This window comes from Augochlora pura, chromosome 1, assembly GCF_028453695.1.
Source record: "Augochlora pura isolate Apur16 chromosome 1, APUR_v2.2.1, whole genome shotgun sequence".
In the NCBI taxonomy this organism is placed as follows: domain Eukaryota; kingdom Metazoa; phylum Arthropoda; class Insecta; order Hymenoptera; family Halictidae; genus Augochlora; species Augochlora pura.
In genome coordinates this window covers 10,604,407-10,620,782 of record NC_135772.1, presented here as the reverse complement: position 1 = coordinate 10,620,782, position 16,376 = coordinate 10,604,407, and the positions used below count along the sequence as shown (strand labels likewise).

Below are 16,376 nucleotides of genomic sequence, written 5' to 3'. Positions count from 1 at the left end.
CTCAATAATTATAGATTAAAGGAATCATCACCGTGGTTGTATCCTTAAAGCATCCAGGCAACAAAAAGATTTTTAAGTTAAAAACTTCGATTACTTCGAATTTGTTAAGACCAAGAAAATAAAAACATATACTTGGCTCGTGAAGAATAACAAAGACAATTTCTGTTCCGCATAAATGTCCGTCGTCACAGTTCTCTCGAATTAATCTGTAAATCTGTAAAGCGCAGACTTCCGCGATTTAATGACCGTGGCATGTGACGTATAATAATGCGAGGAACGAGATTTAGCGTTTCCCCGGGTACACGTGTTGTATAACAGATAAATAATATTCCAGGCGTGATATAAATAATAACTAAGCCGGGGCAGAAGTTTCATCCAAAAATTCCCCGCGTTGCGCCACGGGATTAGGGGTAAGACACGAATCACGCTCTGCCCGTAGGAAGCGCCGCAAAACTTCGGAAGTCTAGACTAAACAACGCTGCACTTCGACGTGATCGAGAACAGGCTTAAACGTTTCATCGTGAGGTCCAATATGCGTTCGCCAGCTTCAATAATCTCCAGGCTAATAGTTTATGTGGACGGATAAGATGAATGTTTATATGCAGCCTAAAACTATTACACAACTGCAGAATCTATGTAAACTATTCGGAATTATTTATCGTTTGCTAGGTTTAAATACGTGTATGTAAGAATTTCTTTAAATCCATTGTAATCTGGTTAACATTATTCTTACAAGATTTAAAAAATAAATCAACCGTAGTATCTTCAAGTGACGAAAGCGATTACGAACCAGTTCGACCGCAAAAATATGCGCGTTTTGAACTACGACGAGCAGCATTGAATTATGTACGTTTTGAAAATTTCTCCATGTTCAAAATTAGGAATTAACATTTTTTTAAATGTTTCAATGCGTAATCGAATTATTTATTTTGTTTGGAAAGCACTTTCTCGCTATTTCGTGAAGCTTTGACATATTTTCTAAGCGAGACTTTCTTTTAACATACTGTGAATAATATTATTTTTCTTATAAATTTTTCTTTAACATGTTGTGAAAAATTATTTCTTATAGCTATTTATGAAGCTTCTGAATATTTCTTTTTGTGCGGTTTCTTTTCTGCGGTCCCTATCTACCGCACAAAGACAGGTTTGACTGTATACAACGATGAAGCAGACTTATTATGGTTAATTCATTGGAAATTAATTCTCCAGTTCGAAAGTTGTCATAAAATATGTTTCTAACGAATTAAATAAACATATAAGCGTGTATCGCTGGTGGTACGCGTGGCACGGAACGCGTAAACAATTTAGACTTCCTGAAAACTGCATCTTTCCAGGCTCGTCCACTTTCTAGCAGCCAACTTTCATTACGGAATCTACACCGGTTGCGAAGTAAAAGTATTCGGAAGCTGATTATAAGTAATTTTGATCACGCCAACGTCTGTTTCTGTGACTCACGCAACAACTCATGCATGCCGAATATTATCCAAATGATCTCCGCAAAGAAAGTGAGAAGAGGAAAATCTTGCGATACTTTCCTACGGTATCCTCTCATAAATCTTGCACGCGAGCGATCAAAACCGCTCCTGCGATTTGTTACAATAACAAGCTGGAATCCAAATCTGAAACAACATTCGTTTTCATTGAAGATTTCTGGTATTGGACGTCTGTTGATCCGGGAACAGAGATACTTTTCCGTGATATTTTTGCATGATCCAGCGGACAGGAAACTGAGCAGTCTCTTCCTCACGGAAATGACATAACAAACGTCACTGAGAACGTTGAAAATTCTTTCTTCTGATTGAATTTACTTATTCGAAGAGAATACTTGAGATTCGAAGATTGTAGTCTTCCCTTTGCAAAAATTCGCTGAAACATACTGTACGATCGCTCTTGACTCTATTATGGAACAGAAAGGAACAAGTTCTTACACACCTTGTAACGAATTGTCAGGGCACCTTTCGAAATTTAATGAAACGATAAGAAATTGTTCTTTAAATTCCAAGAATGAAAAACGGAAGCTCCGATCTCGAAAATGGTACATTCAGTCGTGAGAAAATTTTCCAGTGTTTTTAGGAACGTTTAAAGTAGCAGTTTCAAGTAGAAGCTATAATTCCAATTATATTCTTCCGTCTGGTATCGGGAAATTGTTAACATTTGATTGGTCCACAGGTCGTCGTCGAACCTGTTCGATACTCTCGATCGTTTCACCGACAAAGAGGTCGTCGGTTGTTCTTGGTAAATCGTGCGATGTAGAAGTCGGAGCATGTACAAAGAAACAAGCCACCACCAACAGCAGCAGCAGCAGCAGCAGCTGGGATTACTCATCGCAACGCGCCTTCGCGATTTTCAACGGGTGTTTATCACGGTTTTAGTCGGAGAGGCAGATCGGCCTTGGGTCCTGGCAGCGCTCCTATAAACGCAGGAAACTTCTCGGCGAAACGCTGCGTCCAAACGCGTTACGCAAAATTATTGCCGCGATATTATTCACGGTTTCGCTCGATTCCGCCGCGGCCAGTTTGTTAAACGTCACACGCGTGACTGTCATTTCTCGGCGTCCGTTCAACGACAATCTTCCCGGCGCTGTCTTCGATCTATAGATCGGCGAGGAGAATGCCGACTCCCAGCGATCGTCTAACGGCGACTATATCCGCGAGCTTCATCGTCGCGCAAGCGAATGCTCTCTCCAGCAAACGACGGCAGCAGTATCCTATAGGAGATTCGAACAGCCGGAAGATGTTTCGGGTTATTCGTGTTCCGCCCAAAAGATGGGAGAGAGAGAGAGAGAGAGAGAGATGTAAGCTATTTTCATTATTAGGCATCCTTTCTATTTTATGGCTGGTTGGTCGGTACTCGGATTTGATTTATTCGATGAGATCAAGACCGGAGTTATGTAATCCGATTAAACGCCGCTCGTTCATCAACGGACTTTTGTTTTTACGATCCTCCCGCGGAAGAGTACGAACGAATTTACTACGTCTTGGATTATTATTGTTTGGCCGGGCCATCCGTCCTTAGAGATATTTCATTACGGTTGGGACATTATATCGTGCCGCGTTCACGGAACTTGCTAAAAAAAGCTATTTAACAATCTGAAGCACTAAGTAATATTCGTCATTGGTTAGAACTCGCGGGTGGATATTTCTCAACAATAATTTCGTTAAGTGCAAATATGCTAACCAAAGATTCCATTGATTTGCAGTATTAATGTTTCCCTTTTTGTACGAGGAACTGTTGCTAAGTTTGTCTCGAAATTGCGAATTTTATATATTCGTGACAAAAATGAACAGACCAAATACATAACTGTAAAGACGTAACAACGTGATTCATTTAGCAGGCGAGACACATTGTTGTTTATCTTCTGTTTCATGCAACTCCACGATGATTCGTGGTCTAACAATAACGTGCTGAAATAGAAGCAGCATTTACCATTTCTTACAATAGACCGAATCGGAATTCATCCTAGACCTAGATCATCGTTTCTTCAAACTTACTGAATAGTCTACTGTGTACAAACAACTCCATCCTTGATAATAGGATGATTACCGTGAGCAGAGTGTTTCTGTATCCTCTTTAGAAACATCGATGATCTCGTTTCACATTTAGCAAGAAAAACTTCTCAGCTAACGAAGGAAATGTTTCCCTGTCCTAGTTCTCAAAAGACAATCAACGAAACTGGAATTCCGCATCAAGATCCTACGCGTTGCTATGATTGATCAGAGTTTCCATGGAACACCCAACTCGAGTCCCGATTATGGACTCGAGCGTTAAATATTTCGTCGTCTTTATTCCTAGGATCGAATCCACGATCTCATTCACAGGTTAACAATGTTCTAACAGAAACTAGCATTTAATAGTATTTAATAATAGATTAAACAGTTAGACGACGATTTACTCAATGTATCAGAGAGACTTTTTCCTTTGCCGCTGCTTTCTGCAAAACACTTTACTCCCAACCAGTAAACGGTGGATCTTCGTGCGCGTTCATAAATGTTAAAATTAACATTATTTTTCTCAAGAAAACTTATCAAGTAAAGAAGAAAACGTTTCGCTAGGTTTTAGAAGATCAATAAAAGTGGGGTTCTGCGTAAAGATCCAAGGTATTAATGCGATTAATTGGACGAAATACCGAACTGTACCGAGTAATTAACTTCAGTTCGAAATATTCCATCCTCATCTTACCTCTCGCCTAGTGGTGGTGGTGGTTTTACGGGTGGTACTTGTCCTGGTCATGGAGCTGAGGGTCTCGTGGGGCGAGTCCCAGTCCTGGAAAACCTCCGTGGTCGCCATGACGACTCGCACGGTCCCTCAGAATCGACGCACTATTAAAATTTCACTGGATTTCGCGGCAGAAGCTCCGTCGAACAATGTGCTCCCTTCCTTGAGCTACGATACACACTCGAACGGTCTTGCTCCTTTAACGATAATCCTTGATCGTTCCAGGTGCCGACGACGCGAGGAGACAGAAGGGACGAGGTGGTGGAGGAGGAGGAGGAGATAGGGCATTAACATAAGGCGTAATCGAAGAACTTCTCAGATATTGAGTTTCAAATATTCTTTGGAAGTGGCCGCGGTACCCGACGACTTTAATATTCCCCATCAAATATTCTTCTCGGGATAACGAAGAGGTTCGCGCCGGATTCCTCGACGGAGGATTTCATCATTGAACAGTTGTTTTAAGAAGACTCCGTGGAAGATTTCGGAACAATTCTGTAATTACTTCATTAGTTCACCGTGCTTGCTGCGCTGCAGGATCATTTCGTGTATGCGCATTTTTTATCAGAGTTTTCATCGTGCTCGCTCAACCGTTGTCTATACTAAGAAGAAATTTTGATACTGAGAAATGTATAGAGAGGTATATACTTCGAAGGAGCTCCTCAGCAAGCGTTAGGTTCTCGGATGTTATCCGAGGGCGTAATCTTTACTGCGAGCACAATCAAGCGAACATTTCGCGATCGCACTTTAAAGAAATTTTGTGACAACTATTAAAAAAAACGAGGAAACAGAGGTACTTCGAAACCTGCAGAGACCCTGAAGAATCCCCCAGACTGATATCGCTAAAGAAATAATCACGAAATTAGTACTGGTTTTAGGGAGTTTTCCATAGGGTGTAGAAACGATACTGAGAGGTTCTCGATTGCTGGGAACGAGAGAATGGTTGGACCGATACCTATGTGCTCGCCCCATCGGACGAATCCGGGCACCACGTAGACGCGAGGATGCGGCACGACGTCGCGAAAGCTGCTGTTGGCTTCTTCGTGGAGGACGAATGCGCGATTCGAGGTGGATCTCGCGCGACTGAGCTTCGTAAGCACGCTTCGGCATCGCGGCGAGTCAACCGCTCCGCGCCCCATCCGCAGTCTAATTCCAGAAATACGGAGAAACACGTATAATTAGGACGACGACGGCCACCACGACGACGACGACGACGACGACGCCCGCCGTGGCGACGACGCTGGCCTACGGAAAGAACCGCGGGCCGAGCCCTCGCGCGAGGCTGCGTAACTGTCGCGGATGGACCTATGGCATGTGCAATGTCAAGGGATCGTCAACCGAGCGCAGTTTCCGGAAGCCGCTTGGAACGGTTCGCATTCCGATAATACTTTCTTGTTTTGCTGCTTTCGATGATTCCAGGTACATTGGACCTGGCTGAGTCCAGCAGGCTAAACATGAGAAATCGGTCTCTAATTTTCACTTTGTCAATTTTCTAGGAACTCTTCGTTTAAGGATAGTATGAGATTGGGAAGCCTGAACTTTCACTCGAGCGCAATGGTACAGAGGTTTCGTAGGATACGGGAAACCAGCCGCCTCAGTTTCAGTTTTAGCTTTAGATTTAGTCTATAGCAGTAGCCAACTCAGCTTTAGCCTTAGATTTGAGTTATAGGTAACCTCAGCTCTAGCTTTAGCTTTAGGTTTAGGTTTAGATTATAGGCAACGAACCGCCCGAGCTTTAGCTTTTCGTTCAGGCTGTTGGTAACCAACCAACAATGGTCGCGACATGAATTTCGATCGAAATTTATCGATGGAAGCGGCGATGGTTATCTCCGGGCGCATCTCGTCAAGTTTTCAACGCTGGCCGAGCTTAAGGGAAACAAAGGGCCTTGATTACGCAGGGTCGGGACGGAAGAGGCGGAATGACAGGCGAACCCGGAAAAAAAAACGAGAGAAAAAAAGCGAAACAACCGGCGCGGCGGCAAGGAAAGCGTGACGCTTGTCGACCGAGGAATAATGGCAGCGCGCCGCGGTCTCCATTTCCCGGCACGCGGTCCGGCAAATAAATCAAATATCGACGGTATGCGTCCGTAAATCGAATTCCCGCCGTGCCGGCAAGTTGACAGCTACAGTGGCATGAATGGGACCGTAAGACATTACTGATTTTACGGCCGGTCTACCGCGGTTGATGAGTTCATGCCGATTTTATGCGTGTCCCGGAGAAATGGCGAACACCTTCCATCGCGGAATAGTTATTTTTGGAGGGACTTGTCACGCCTTGCCTGTCGATAGCGGAACAGAATTCTCTCGCACGGGATTGGTGCCGTGAACCACGAAAATTGTACAATCTGCGGAATCAAATTCACGCCGAGGTAGTCAAATCTTGTGATAGTTTTCATTTAATAATAGGGTGTCCCCTAAGTTCCTTCCTTATTCTTTTCATGCGAAATCGATAGACGATATTTGTTGTTTAAGGTTGATTTATTGGGTTATATATGAACTGTTCTGCAACTGTTAGGCTTTTATTAAGGTGTCCATTTAGTTCCTTCCTTATTTCGGATGAGAAATCGATAGACGATATTTGTTGTTTAAGGTAGATTTATTGGGTTATATATGAACTGTTCTGCACTGTTAGGCTTTTATTAGGGTGTCCATTTAGTTCCTTCCTTATTCGGATGAGAAATCGATAGATGATATTTGTTGTTTAACCCTTTATACTCCAGTGGCCACTCTGAGGCGCCACTGATATTTTTTAATATCTTATAGTAGAGCTGTTCAACTACTTGAATGTATGGGCAACGATTTTTCCATCGCCCCATCATCTCCATTAATAATACAGAAGGACTAATTGACTAATCCATTTAAATTATTATTTATAATTTAATTTATTTTATTATTATAAAATTTCATAAAAATTCAACTTTTTTCTGGATCTAACAGATCTGACACATCGGTCGAAGATCGATCCAATTCGCAGCAATTTTTAGTTTGTTACAATTAACCAGTTGCTTCCTGTTTTTGCCGATACGTTCTTTGAAATAAACACTTCTCGATCGAAACGTAATAATAGAGAAGGATATGTAAAAATAGACGCAGACAGATAGAGGCACTCGAGTAATAGACGTTCCAATAAACGAAACGTATATTCTTGTTCGCCGCGAAACATTGTGAATTGATGCGAAAGAATTTTTCACTTTGGTGTGCCTGTAAACAAATAATTTATTATGTTATAAGCAACGGTATAGCTATTGTCACGAGAAAGATAAAGTAGCATTACGAAACGCACGTGATTTAGGCCACGATAACTTTTATACGTCGGGTTCCGCTTCTTTTTATCCTGCTGCATTCGTTTGCTTCTTCTTTAATCATATATATATTCGGTACAAAAATACTTATCGCGTTGCACGGCCGATTATAATTCAGAAGACAATGTAGAATGCTACGAGCGTCGGTATTTTAGTATGACAATTACTATACGCGTAAATCTTAAAATAATGACTGCGGGATCTCAATTTTAGAATCGGTGTCGTTGTCCGCTCAACAAACCGGCGATTAATAAGGTATTAATGCATCGATGTCATCGCAATACCGGTTCTAGCAGTACGAGCCAACCTCGTTTAACACTCGACGCACGCGTCCTTCTTCCGTGGTATTCAATTTGGCACTATTTTAGGGATAAATTACTCGTTCCTCTTACCCCTTTATATCGGGAGAATTATACGAGTCTTGGAAGTTGCGATAAACTACTGCCTCTAGTATGTACTATAACGTGTTCCCTTTGAAACACTTTGTGACACATGTTAATGTGTCCGTAACAGTTATTATTTATTAGCACACGCCCGAAGGTGGATTGTAATTGAGGCTGTTTAGGTACGAATTACTTTTCCGATGAAACGTGAATCTATTTATATATGTATTTACTCCAAAATATGTATTTTCATCAATTATTAGTTCTTCTTAGCAACTAATCGCTGCATAAAGGCTTAAACTACTAAACATAAATAAATATATTATTCATAAATGCAAATTTCCCTCAGATGAGTAGATCGCCGATCAGAGTTTGAAATGCTGGTCGCAGTACGTCATTGTCGTGTAAATATTTAAATTATTTGTTTGCCATTGTAGAAATTATACGCGTGATCCCGATGTCGTTAACACTCATCCTTACAGAATTAATATACATTTAAACCAAAGACGTGTACATCAAACAAGAGTTCTCTATCTTCTCCTTTATGCAAAATGAATATTCTCCGTATTATTTGCAACACATAAAATGAAATCAAAATGTTAATAATCGTAATGGTTATTAATAATTATAATTGTTTAAAAATTTTCATTCTTCGAATGTTCTTATATTAATGCATTTAACATATTCATTTTTTTTCGTGAATGTGTAAAAATCTGCGGTCTATCTATTATTTATTATTAATTCGCGTTATAAAGATTTACCGTCTAGTTAACATGCAAATGCTAACGTATATGGCCTCGTTATCCGAAAATTTTTGTTACGTTATAAAAATGAATATTAATACGAGCAAAATTAATCTCTGCGAGATGTGAATCTATGAATATATAGGGACACATAAAAATGTACTAATCCTTTCTGAAAACATTTTTCAGTAAATTCTTATCTCGAAGCACAACTCAGTCGCTAAACAATAAAATCATATTACGTGGTTCCTTATTTTCATGCCTTTATCGTCCGCGGGACACGATATCGTTCTCATTTCTATTATGTACAGCCGTAAAATTCGCTTTGTCTAATAATAGTCATGAATTATTCAGAAAAACCCAGCCGAGTTGATTTAATCTCGAGCATAAACATCTTCCGTTCAACGCAATTCTTGCAATTAACATTAAGGAACGATTAATATCGCAGCCTCGAAGAGTTTCGTTTCTTGCATCTAACGTGTTTCACCTAGACCGACAAAAAATTCTAAAAGAGAAAAAACGAAGATCGTTCTGTTATATTACACTTTCACGACAGATAAGGTAATGGGATCTAGGAGATTGAAATTGGAAATGTTCTTCTCTTATCACGGATTTCCTCGCCGCGAGTTCTGTTGTGTCCTTTCGTCTATTTTCCGACCAGGTGGTTTCAACCTCTCTCGCTTCGTTGAGTTCCTTCTCCGTCCGCTTTTCTATTTCCTTAGCTGCTGCTGCTCTCAGGCTTTTTTCTTACGGTTAGTCGAGTTAGTTTCCTTTCTGGTCGTCCCGCAACATTTCCATCCGGGTCTCGTACAAATTACCGCGTTATGGTACTCGCGGCACGGCTTTATATACGCACTTTATTTGTTTACTGTCTCGCGGTACTTGTTACACTTTTTCACGGTTTATGACTTTACACGTTTCTGATCTTTCCGTTGCCCCATAACGGCCTGTTTCGGTCTCTCGACATACCGTCAGAGCGAAAACTTGTAGTACACTTGCCGCGGTTGGTGCGTCGACACGCTTCCTGTTTTGAAATTCGATACTTGTCAACATACTTTTTCCAAACGAGCGCATTCATTTTATCCATTTTCGCACGACACTGGTTTTTTCAGAGCAATTAATACCTAGGCTACCATGGTCGCCTATAATAGTTGTGTTTGTGACACTGAGAGCGCCTACGGACGCTTATCCCATTGTTGTCACCTGAGACTGAGACCGTCTAAAGGCGCTCGACGCAATTTAGCTTTCTGACACGGAAGGCGACTACAGACACCCTGAACATTTTATCGAAAATTATCCCGACGGATCTTATCTCAGTTAGACGAAAGCAGCAAAAGAAGTGAAACACGTTACGACTGTAAAAGTACGATTATGTATTTATTCATGTTTCGAGTGATATCACACTTTACTAGATTGTTGGATATATTGCGGACAAAAGGTTTACATTAATATTAAATTTTTAATATTTGTAGTAGCAATTCTATATCCTCACTATATGATATAGTGCGTCTCAAAGTCCGCTATAGTTCAGCTATATAAAACATAAGGATGATCTTTTAATTTTAACGCCTCGCCATACTTTGACGAGCCTAACTCGTAGTGTAAAGTTTAATGTACACGTTGTTTTGTTCTTTTAAGTATTTTCCAAAAAAGGCAGTGTTTGAATGTTAACTCTTTGACTCTGAAATAAAGTAATTTTTACATTATCAAATTCGTTTATTTAAAAGAAATCATTGAAAGTCTAATTAGTGTTTGAGTCACAGAGCCCAATTTTGTATGCATAAAGTGCATGCCAAGTCATATAAATTGGAAATACCATAGGTGAGAAAAGTTATTTTTGATGTAGAGTGCAAAGGGCTGATCTAATTATTTTTTACCACGCAGAGCCTTCCGCACTCGCTGCCGCAGCGATTACGGTGCGGTGCCAAAACAAAAATATTTCTGTTGCTTTAATCGACGCGGCATAGGGTCGCATTGCTTGCGAAAGGGTTAATTTCGAAACTTGTTATCCAGTGATACAGGGTCGACGAATGATGCCGAACCGTGGCAAGTCGTGCGACGGAGCTGCGCAAAAACGGATTGCGAAAGCGAAACGTCTTCGATCTAATCTCTTTTGAAAAGCTTTTGGCGCTGTACAACGCACGAGGCATTCCGGAAACGATGATATCAAGAAGGAACGCGCGGAGCCGTGGGCTCGCAAGACAGATAGTTATCATCGCGCCGGACGCAGCTTCCCCTTTCCCGAATTTCCTTGGCAACTGATTTGGAGGTACGGTTTCGTGGATTCGTATAGCCTATCTAACAATTCAAAGATGACAAGCCGGAACAGCGAGGATCCTCGTGAACACTGTTCTTAAGTACTTACGTGCAGCTACATGTTAGGCAACTCCACTCCGTTCTCTGAGTGTCTATTCTGTTCGAAATAGAGCGACGCGATGAGAATTTTACCAAGGTTCGAGCAACTTTCGGAACTTTAACAACTTTAACTATGTACATTGGGAATTTATTATACGAAGTAATAACTATTTCTATAATTTGTACATAATGTTACATAATATTACATACGATAGGATGACATTATTGTAGCGTTGGCATGAACAAACCTAAGGTTGTGGACAACTCAGAAATCTAAAATTACAATCGTTTTTACTGTTTATAGATTAAACACTTTTTTAAGCGACCAATTGATAATACGACTTTCCCGATTTTTATGAAATACATCAAACTAATGAAGTATACAGTGACCCCAACACAATAATGCAGGGGAATATATACTAGGAATATAATTTGCAAATATAAACGATGCTATCAGAACCACAGAATCATCTTATCAATCATGAAAACCCAAGTGCGAGATTAATAGACAATTAGAAATCGTTATGAGTTCAATGCATATCGATAACAAGGAATTAATTTCATAGTCAATGGGCGGCAAGATTTTCATCCCCTCCCTTGAATGATTAAATCATTTAGAAATATACGCGTTGAACATTTTCTTGCCCCTTAAAGTGTTTTCAGAATTATAATAGGTTAAGTTTCCAACTAGGAGCACCAATTTAAAAAATGATGTTAATTTCAACGTTTAGAAATGTATAAATTCTATTAGCACATAGTATAGTTGTTTGTATACTGTTTCATTCTAAATATACAAATAACTATTTATAAAACAGTTTACGGACGTTTCGGTTATGTTCTGCGATGCTTAATTTATTGATTGCCATCATTCACAGTCCACGGGCAATTTGTTTTGTTAGTTATTAGAAAATCGTGTAACGCGAACGCCACGTCAAAGTGTTAGAATGTGCTTAAATATTGAATTAATAGTATTTGGAAGAGGAACCGTGCCAAACCGAATCGTTTATATGGTATTTAGAGACGCATGACTGGTAATGGGTATTTAAATAATACGGAAATCGAGAGTAGGTATAAAGGCATGGTCGGGTTTAAATAGACCGTTTTCGTTGCGGCTCACTGTTTGCGCGGATCTGTTCAAATTTAGTGTAGCGCGTATATAATTCGCATCATGTAACGTCTGTTACACATACGCTTTACATACTGGTTACTTAATTCACTATCATATATAGGATACGTATTATATAACTTTAACCGCTTTATAACTAAATACATCCTACTCGCTCTTTTAATCTACAAGAACGAGTGACGAGAATAATATCAATTTATTGATGTAATATTATATAAATATTATTAATGTATACAATATATATACTAATATATATTATGTACTAGTAAATATTATAAATATTATATGCTAAATTATTATATACTTAATACTATATACTTTAATCTATAAGAACAAGAACGAGTGACGAGAATATATTCATTTCTTGATGTAATATTATATAAATATATACAATATATACAATATATATTATATACTAATAATACATTTTTAATTTGAACTGTTCCTACAAAATCTATTACAAAACTAATTCTATAATATTATTTCTACAAACAACGAAACTACTTCTACAAATTTACTTCATCAACCTCTTTAGGGATACTGCCACGTATGTGTACATTTAGTTTTCTTAAAATTATAATTATTCTAAGTATAGAGAAAAACTATTCACTACAGAATCCCTCAGCAATACCAAAAAGACCTCATCGAATAAAATGAAATACATATATATAATAAAAAGAAAGAATTAAATAGATTGTTCCCTATTATAAAAATTCATCCCTGAAGAGGTTAAGTATATTATATATTTTCTTATGCGCATTATTTTAATTCTGTGTATACTAGTATACTACATTTCGGCGTGATTTGTATACACTGCATTTTAGAAGGATAATCATGTTTTTTAATTCAGTACTTCAAATAGCATCGACAAATGCATTCTTTCAAAAGAAGATGTCTGAAGTAGTTATAATTAGTTTACGACTAACATAATATCTGTAATTTCGTAAAAAATAATTATATCTGCGAAAATGTACAAAATAAATATTCTGCGTAAAAGCATTCATAGAACTTTAACAATGAAAGCAGAAGATTATTTTGCTGTGGAACATTTATCGAAAATTTGCAAGAATTGCCTGCCGATTATTGAAACGCAGATTCGGCGTTGGACAGCGAGATTAATGACAGAATCTAATTGCGAATCATAAAATAGCTCTGATTCGAGGGATTGCGAAAGAAATCATAGGGCACCGCGTTAAAATAGTTTCATTCTAATAACGTAGAAATTCGAATAAATCACCGGAGATCGGAGCCGATCCAAGCGCCATGTTTGATTTCGCGACGCGCATCCGGCAAGCGGATTCATCGCGACGATGGATCTCCGATGCGGTACGGCGGTAACGGCCAATAACCACCCGCCGAATAGATTATTTATAAACGTAATCTCATTCTGTCGCGGCTCGGCCAGATGGCAACACCGGCCGAAAGCTTTCGCGCGAACTTGAAAGCTCCCCGAAAGCTTTGCCGCGCGAGCCGCCAGATGGAGACGAGCTTCCATATCGCGACTGCGAAGAACGTCTTTCCGCTTTACCAGTCGTTCTGCCAAAAAAGTTCTGCCTCTCTTTGCCACTCGGGAAGCTTTCGAGAACTCAAGAATTGGAAATTCTTGTCGAACAATGGGGCCGTTGTGCTCGCTTTTCATTAATTCGTTGCGACGCTCGCAACGGAGGAGCAGTCGGCTTGAAGCTTTTACAAACAGTTCGAGACTTTTTCTAATTTTTCTATTCTCTATTAACGACGATGGTTTTATCAAAAATTTATTAAAAACATTACCTTTATTTCGCACGCAATATTTTGACACGCAGTTTCAGCGAAGATTTCCAACGTGTATTCACCGCGACACAAATATCCAATTGAAATCGAATTGGAGTAGATGTTCGCAAAATGGAACAAATGTTCAACCGCAATAAATAAATTTAAGGTTTAGATAATAAACGTTTTATTAGTTGTATAAACTAATGATGATACAGTAAACCATTTCTGACTGAGTTTCTAAAGAATATACTGTTGATTGGAACAAATGTCTGCAAAAACAGAGTGCAACGAGTAGAAAAATTAAAACCTAGCTAAACTTTGGTTTTATTGTATTTCAAGCTGAACAAATTATACAGTGGACTAGAACAGCAGTCGCAGATACATTTCAAATATAATCACAGTATCGGAAATGTATCAATCGCATGATGAAATTCTGCAACTGTTCCAAATCTGGACCTAAACCAGAATAATCCGGAGAATGCGAGGCTAATTAAAGTCTAGAATTAATTACTGGCCGAGTAAACAACAATGGAATGACTACTGAGGACGTGAATGCGTATTGCTTTTTTTTAATTAGGGAACAAGAAGACCTTATAGAGTTTGATAAAATTATTAAAATTTTTTCAGGGGGATTTTTAAATTAAAATAACTTTAAACATTTTTATCATGGATTAATGTAATGGATAAGATATTTTTTTAAGAATAACTAGAAAGATTACCTTAGGGATAACAGGATAATATTTTTTGAGAGATCCTATTGAAAAAAATGTTTGTGACCTCGATGTTGAATTAAGATAAAATTTAGGTGCAGAGTTTCAGTTTTGGGTCTGTTCGACCTTTAAAATCTTACATTTATGAACATATCCGTGATCGTCGATATCTGCATAATGAAACATGATGTTCTTTTTCGAGATTATTAATTCTAGTTGACTAAGTTTTGCGATCCTCGTAGACTCAACGGAAAATAGAATGTAACGAGTTCGTTTAACTGCAATTGACTGGCGCCGCTCGTTTACCTATATACAGTAGAATTCTTACACCTGTTGCAAATAGTTTCATTTCTCGTGTTGCATCGTGATGCCAAAACACGTTTGTTTCTAATAATTTGGCAGATGTGACAAATTATGGTTCAAAGACTTGCTACCGCGAAGAAATATTCCAACTATCTGTCATTATCAGCTGGGAATATTGTGCACCTTTTACGCGATCGTCATTTAGAAAAGTGAAAACGATTTCATTGAATAAGGCTCCGTTAGTGTAACTGCTATATCGAGGATCTTTATGCTCATTTGTAAATAGTATAAGCAAAATGAAAATAAAAATAATTTGAACATATTTCAATAATCCAGATTTGTCAGAAGTGTGACGAGATTGTTATGATCGATATCAAACAAAGCATGAACTAAAGGTAAATATTTAGGTAACATAAAACCATACTTAAACGCTGTACATTGAGTTTAATTTTGCTTAAATGAGAGAAAGAGACTTAACTTGAAATTGAAGTAAATTTTAAGTATAATTATCACTTCTTTACATTTATTTTTCACTAACTGTATTGCAATTACAATCACTAGTAATATATTTGCTACGTCGGTCGCAAAGGAAAATTATAATACAATTTAGACTTTGGATAAAGTTAGGTACAAAGTGGTATATATAAACTCTTTGGTAGTGTTATTTTTATTACATGCTGGTTCACGTCTGTTCATACGGCTCAGTACACAATTTACTATAACTTTTCCGTTCGTAACTTAAGAAAAATCATTTCACAGTACGCCGGAAATACCTCGTGGTATCTTTCACGAAACCTAAAACTGTTTCCATCTACACAGGCCGTTGGATATCAGAGGAAACTTTCCATCGGCTCTGCTGTTTCGAGTACGATGATATTTTTATGTACCCTTCCACCGCCATGCCTTGATGTTGGTAGCCCTTACGTCAGAGGCATCACGGTCAATAAATTGTTTTCGTTCCCATTATATCAAAAGCTCAGTATTTCGAGTCTGCCATGTTTGAGTAGATCATTCTCTAATTTCTCGGAGAAATTGTAACTCGTTGCCTAGCGAGGGAGAAAAGAAACATGCCCTAATTCATAAATCGAAGCTGCGAGTGAATTGCGTTATATTGCGAGATGGATTCGCTACGAAAACACAAACAGAGAATTAGACGACTGGAACAGATAAATAATTGTATTTTCCGAAGGAATGACGTCGCTTCGTGAAAATGTTCTCAGGTGATTCGTTTTCTATCCCCAAGACGATTGTTTGTTTCGAGCAAACTGCCTCGTCTGTTAGGCAACGCAGATACGTGCACGTTATTACATAACGTGACAAGGAGTCTTTTTATCGGGAACGCGTTATTTCTGTCGCGAGGTTATTTTCCGAAAGCATTTTCGACAGGATCGAAGAAAGAGCATGATCAGATACAGAGAGGTCGAAAGAACCCTTAAACTAAATTAAGTTTACGACAGATCGTTCGACAAGTTATTACAACACGATGAAAA

The 16,376-nt window shown here is 38.7% G+C and overlaps 1 protein-coding gene across 12 annotated transcripts in view; it reads right to left on the bottom strand.

Moving 5' to 3' along the window:
- Positions 1-16,376, bottom strand: part of Tmod (tropomodulin) — a 167,988-nt gene that overhangs the window by 125,211 nt on the left and 26,401 nt on the right. Inside the window, exons 1-2 of one of the 12 annotated variants that reach the window (XM_078183591.1) lie at positions 5,168-5,294; positions 4,180-4,412 (exon numbers count right to left, since the gene is read on the bottom strand). The exons of the other annotated variants lie outside the window; for them this stretch is intronic. Coding sequence (XP_078039717.1) covers positions 4,180-4,287 — 108 coding nt within the window. The 5' untranslated portion in view covers positions 4,288-4,412; positions 5,168-5,294. Of the gene's footprint in view, positions 1-4,179; positions 4,413-5,167; positions 5,295-16,376 lie in introns of those variants that run through there. 12 annotated transcript variants of the gene reach the window in all.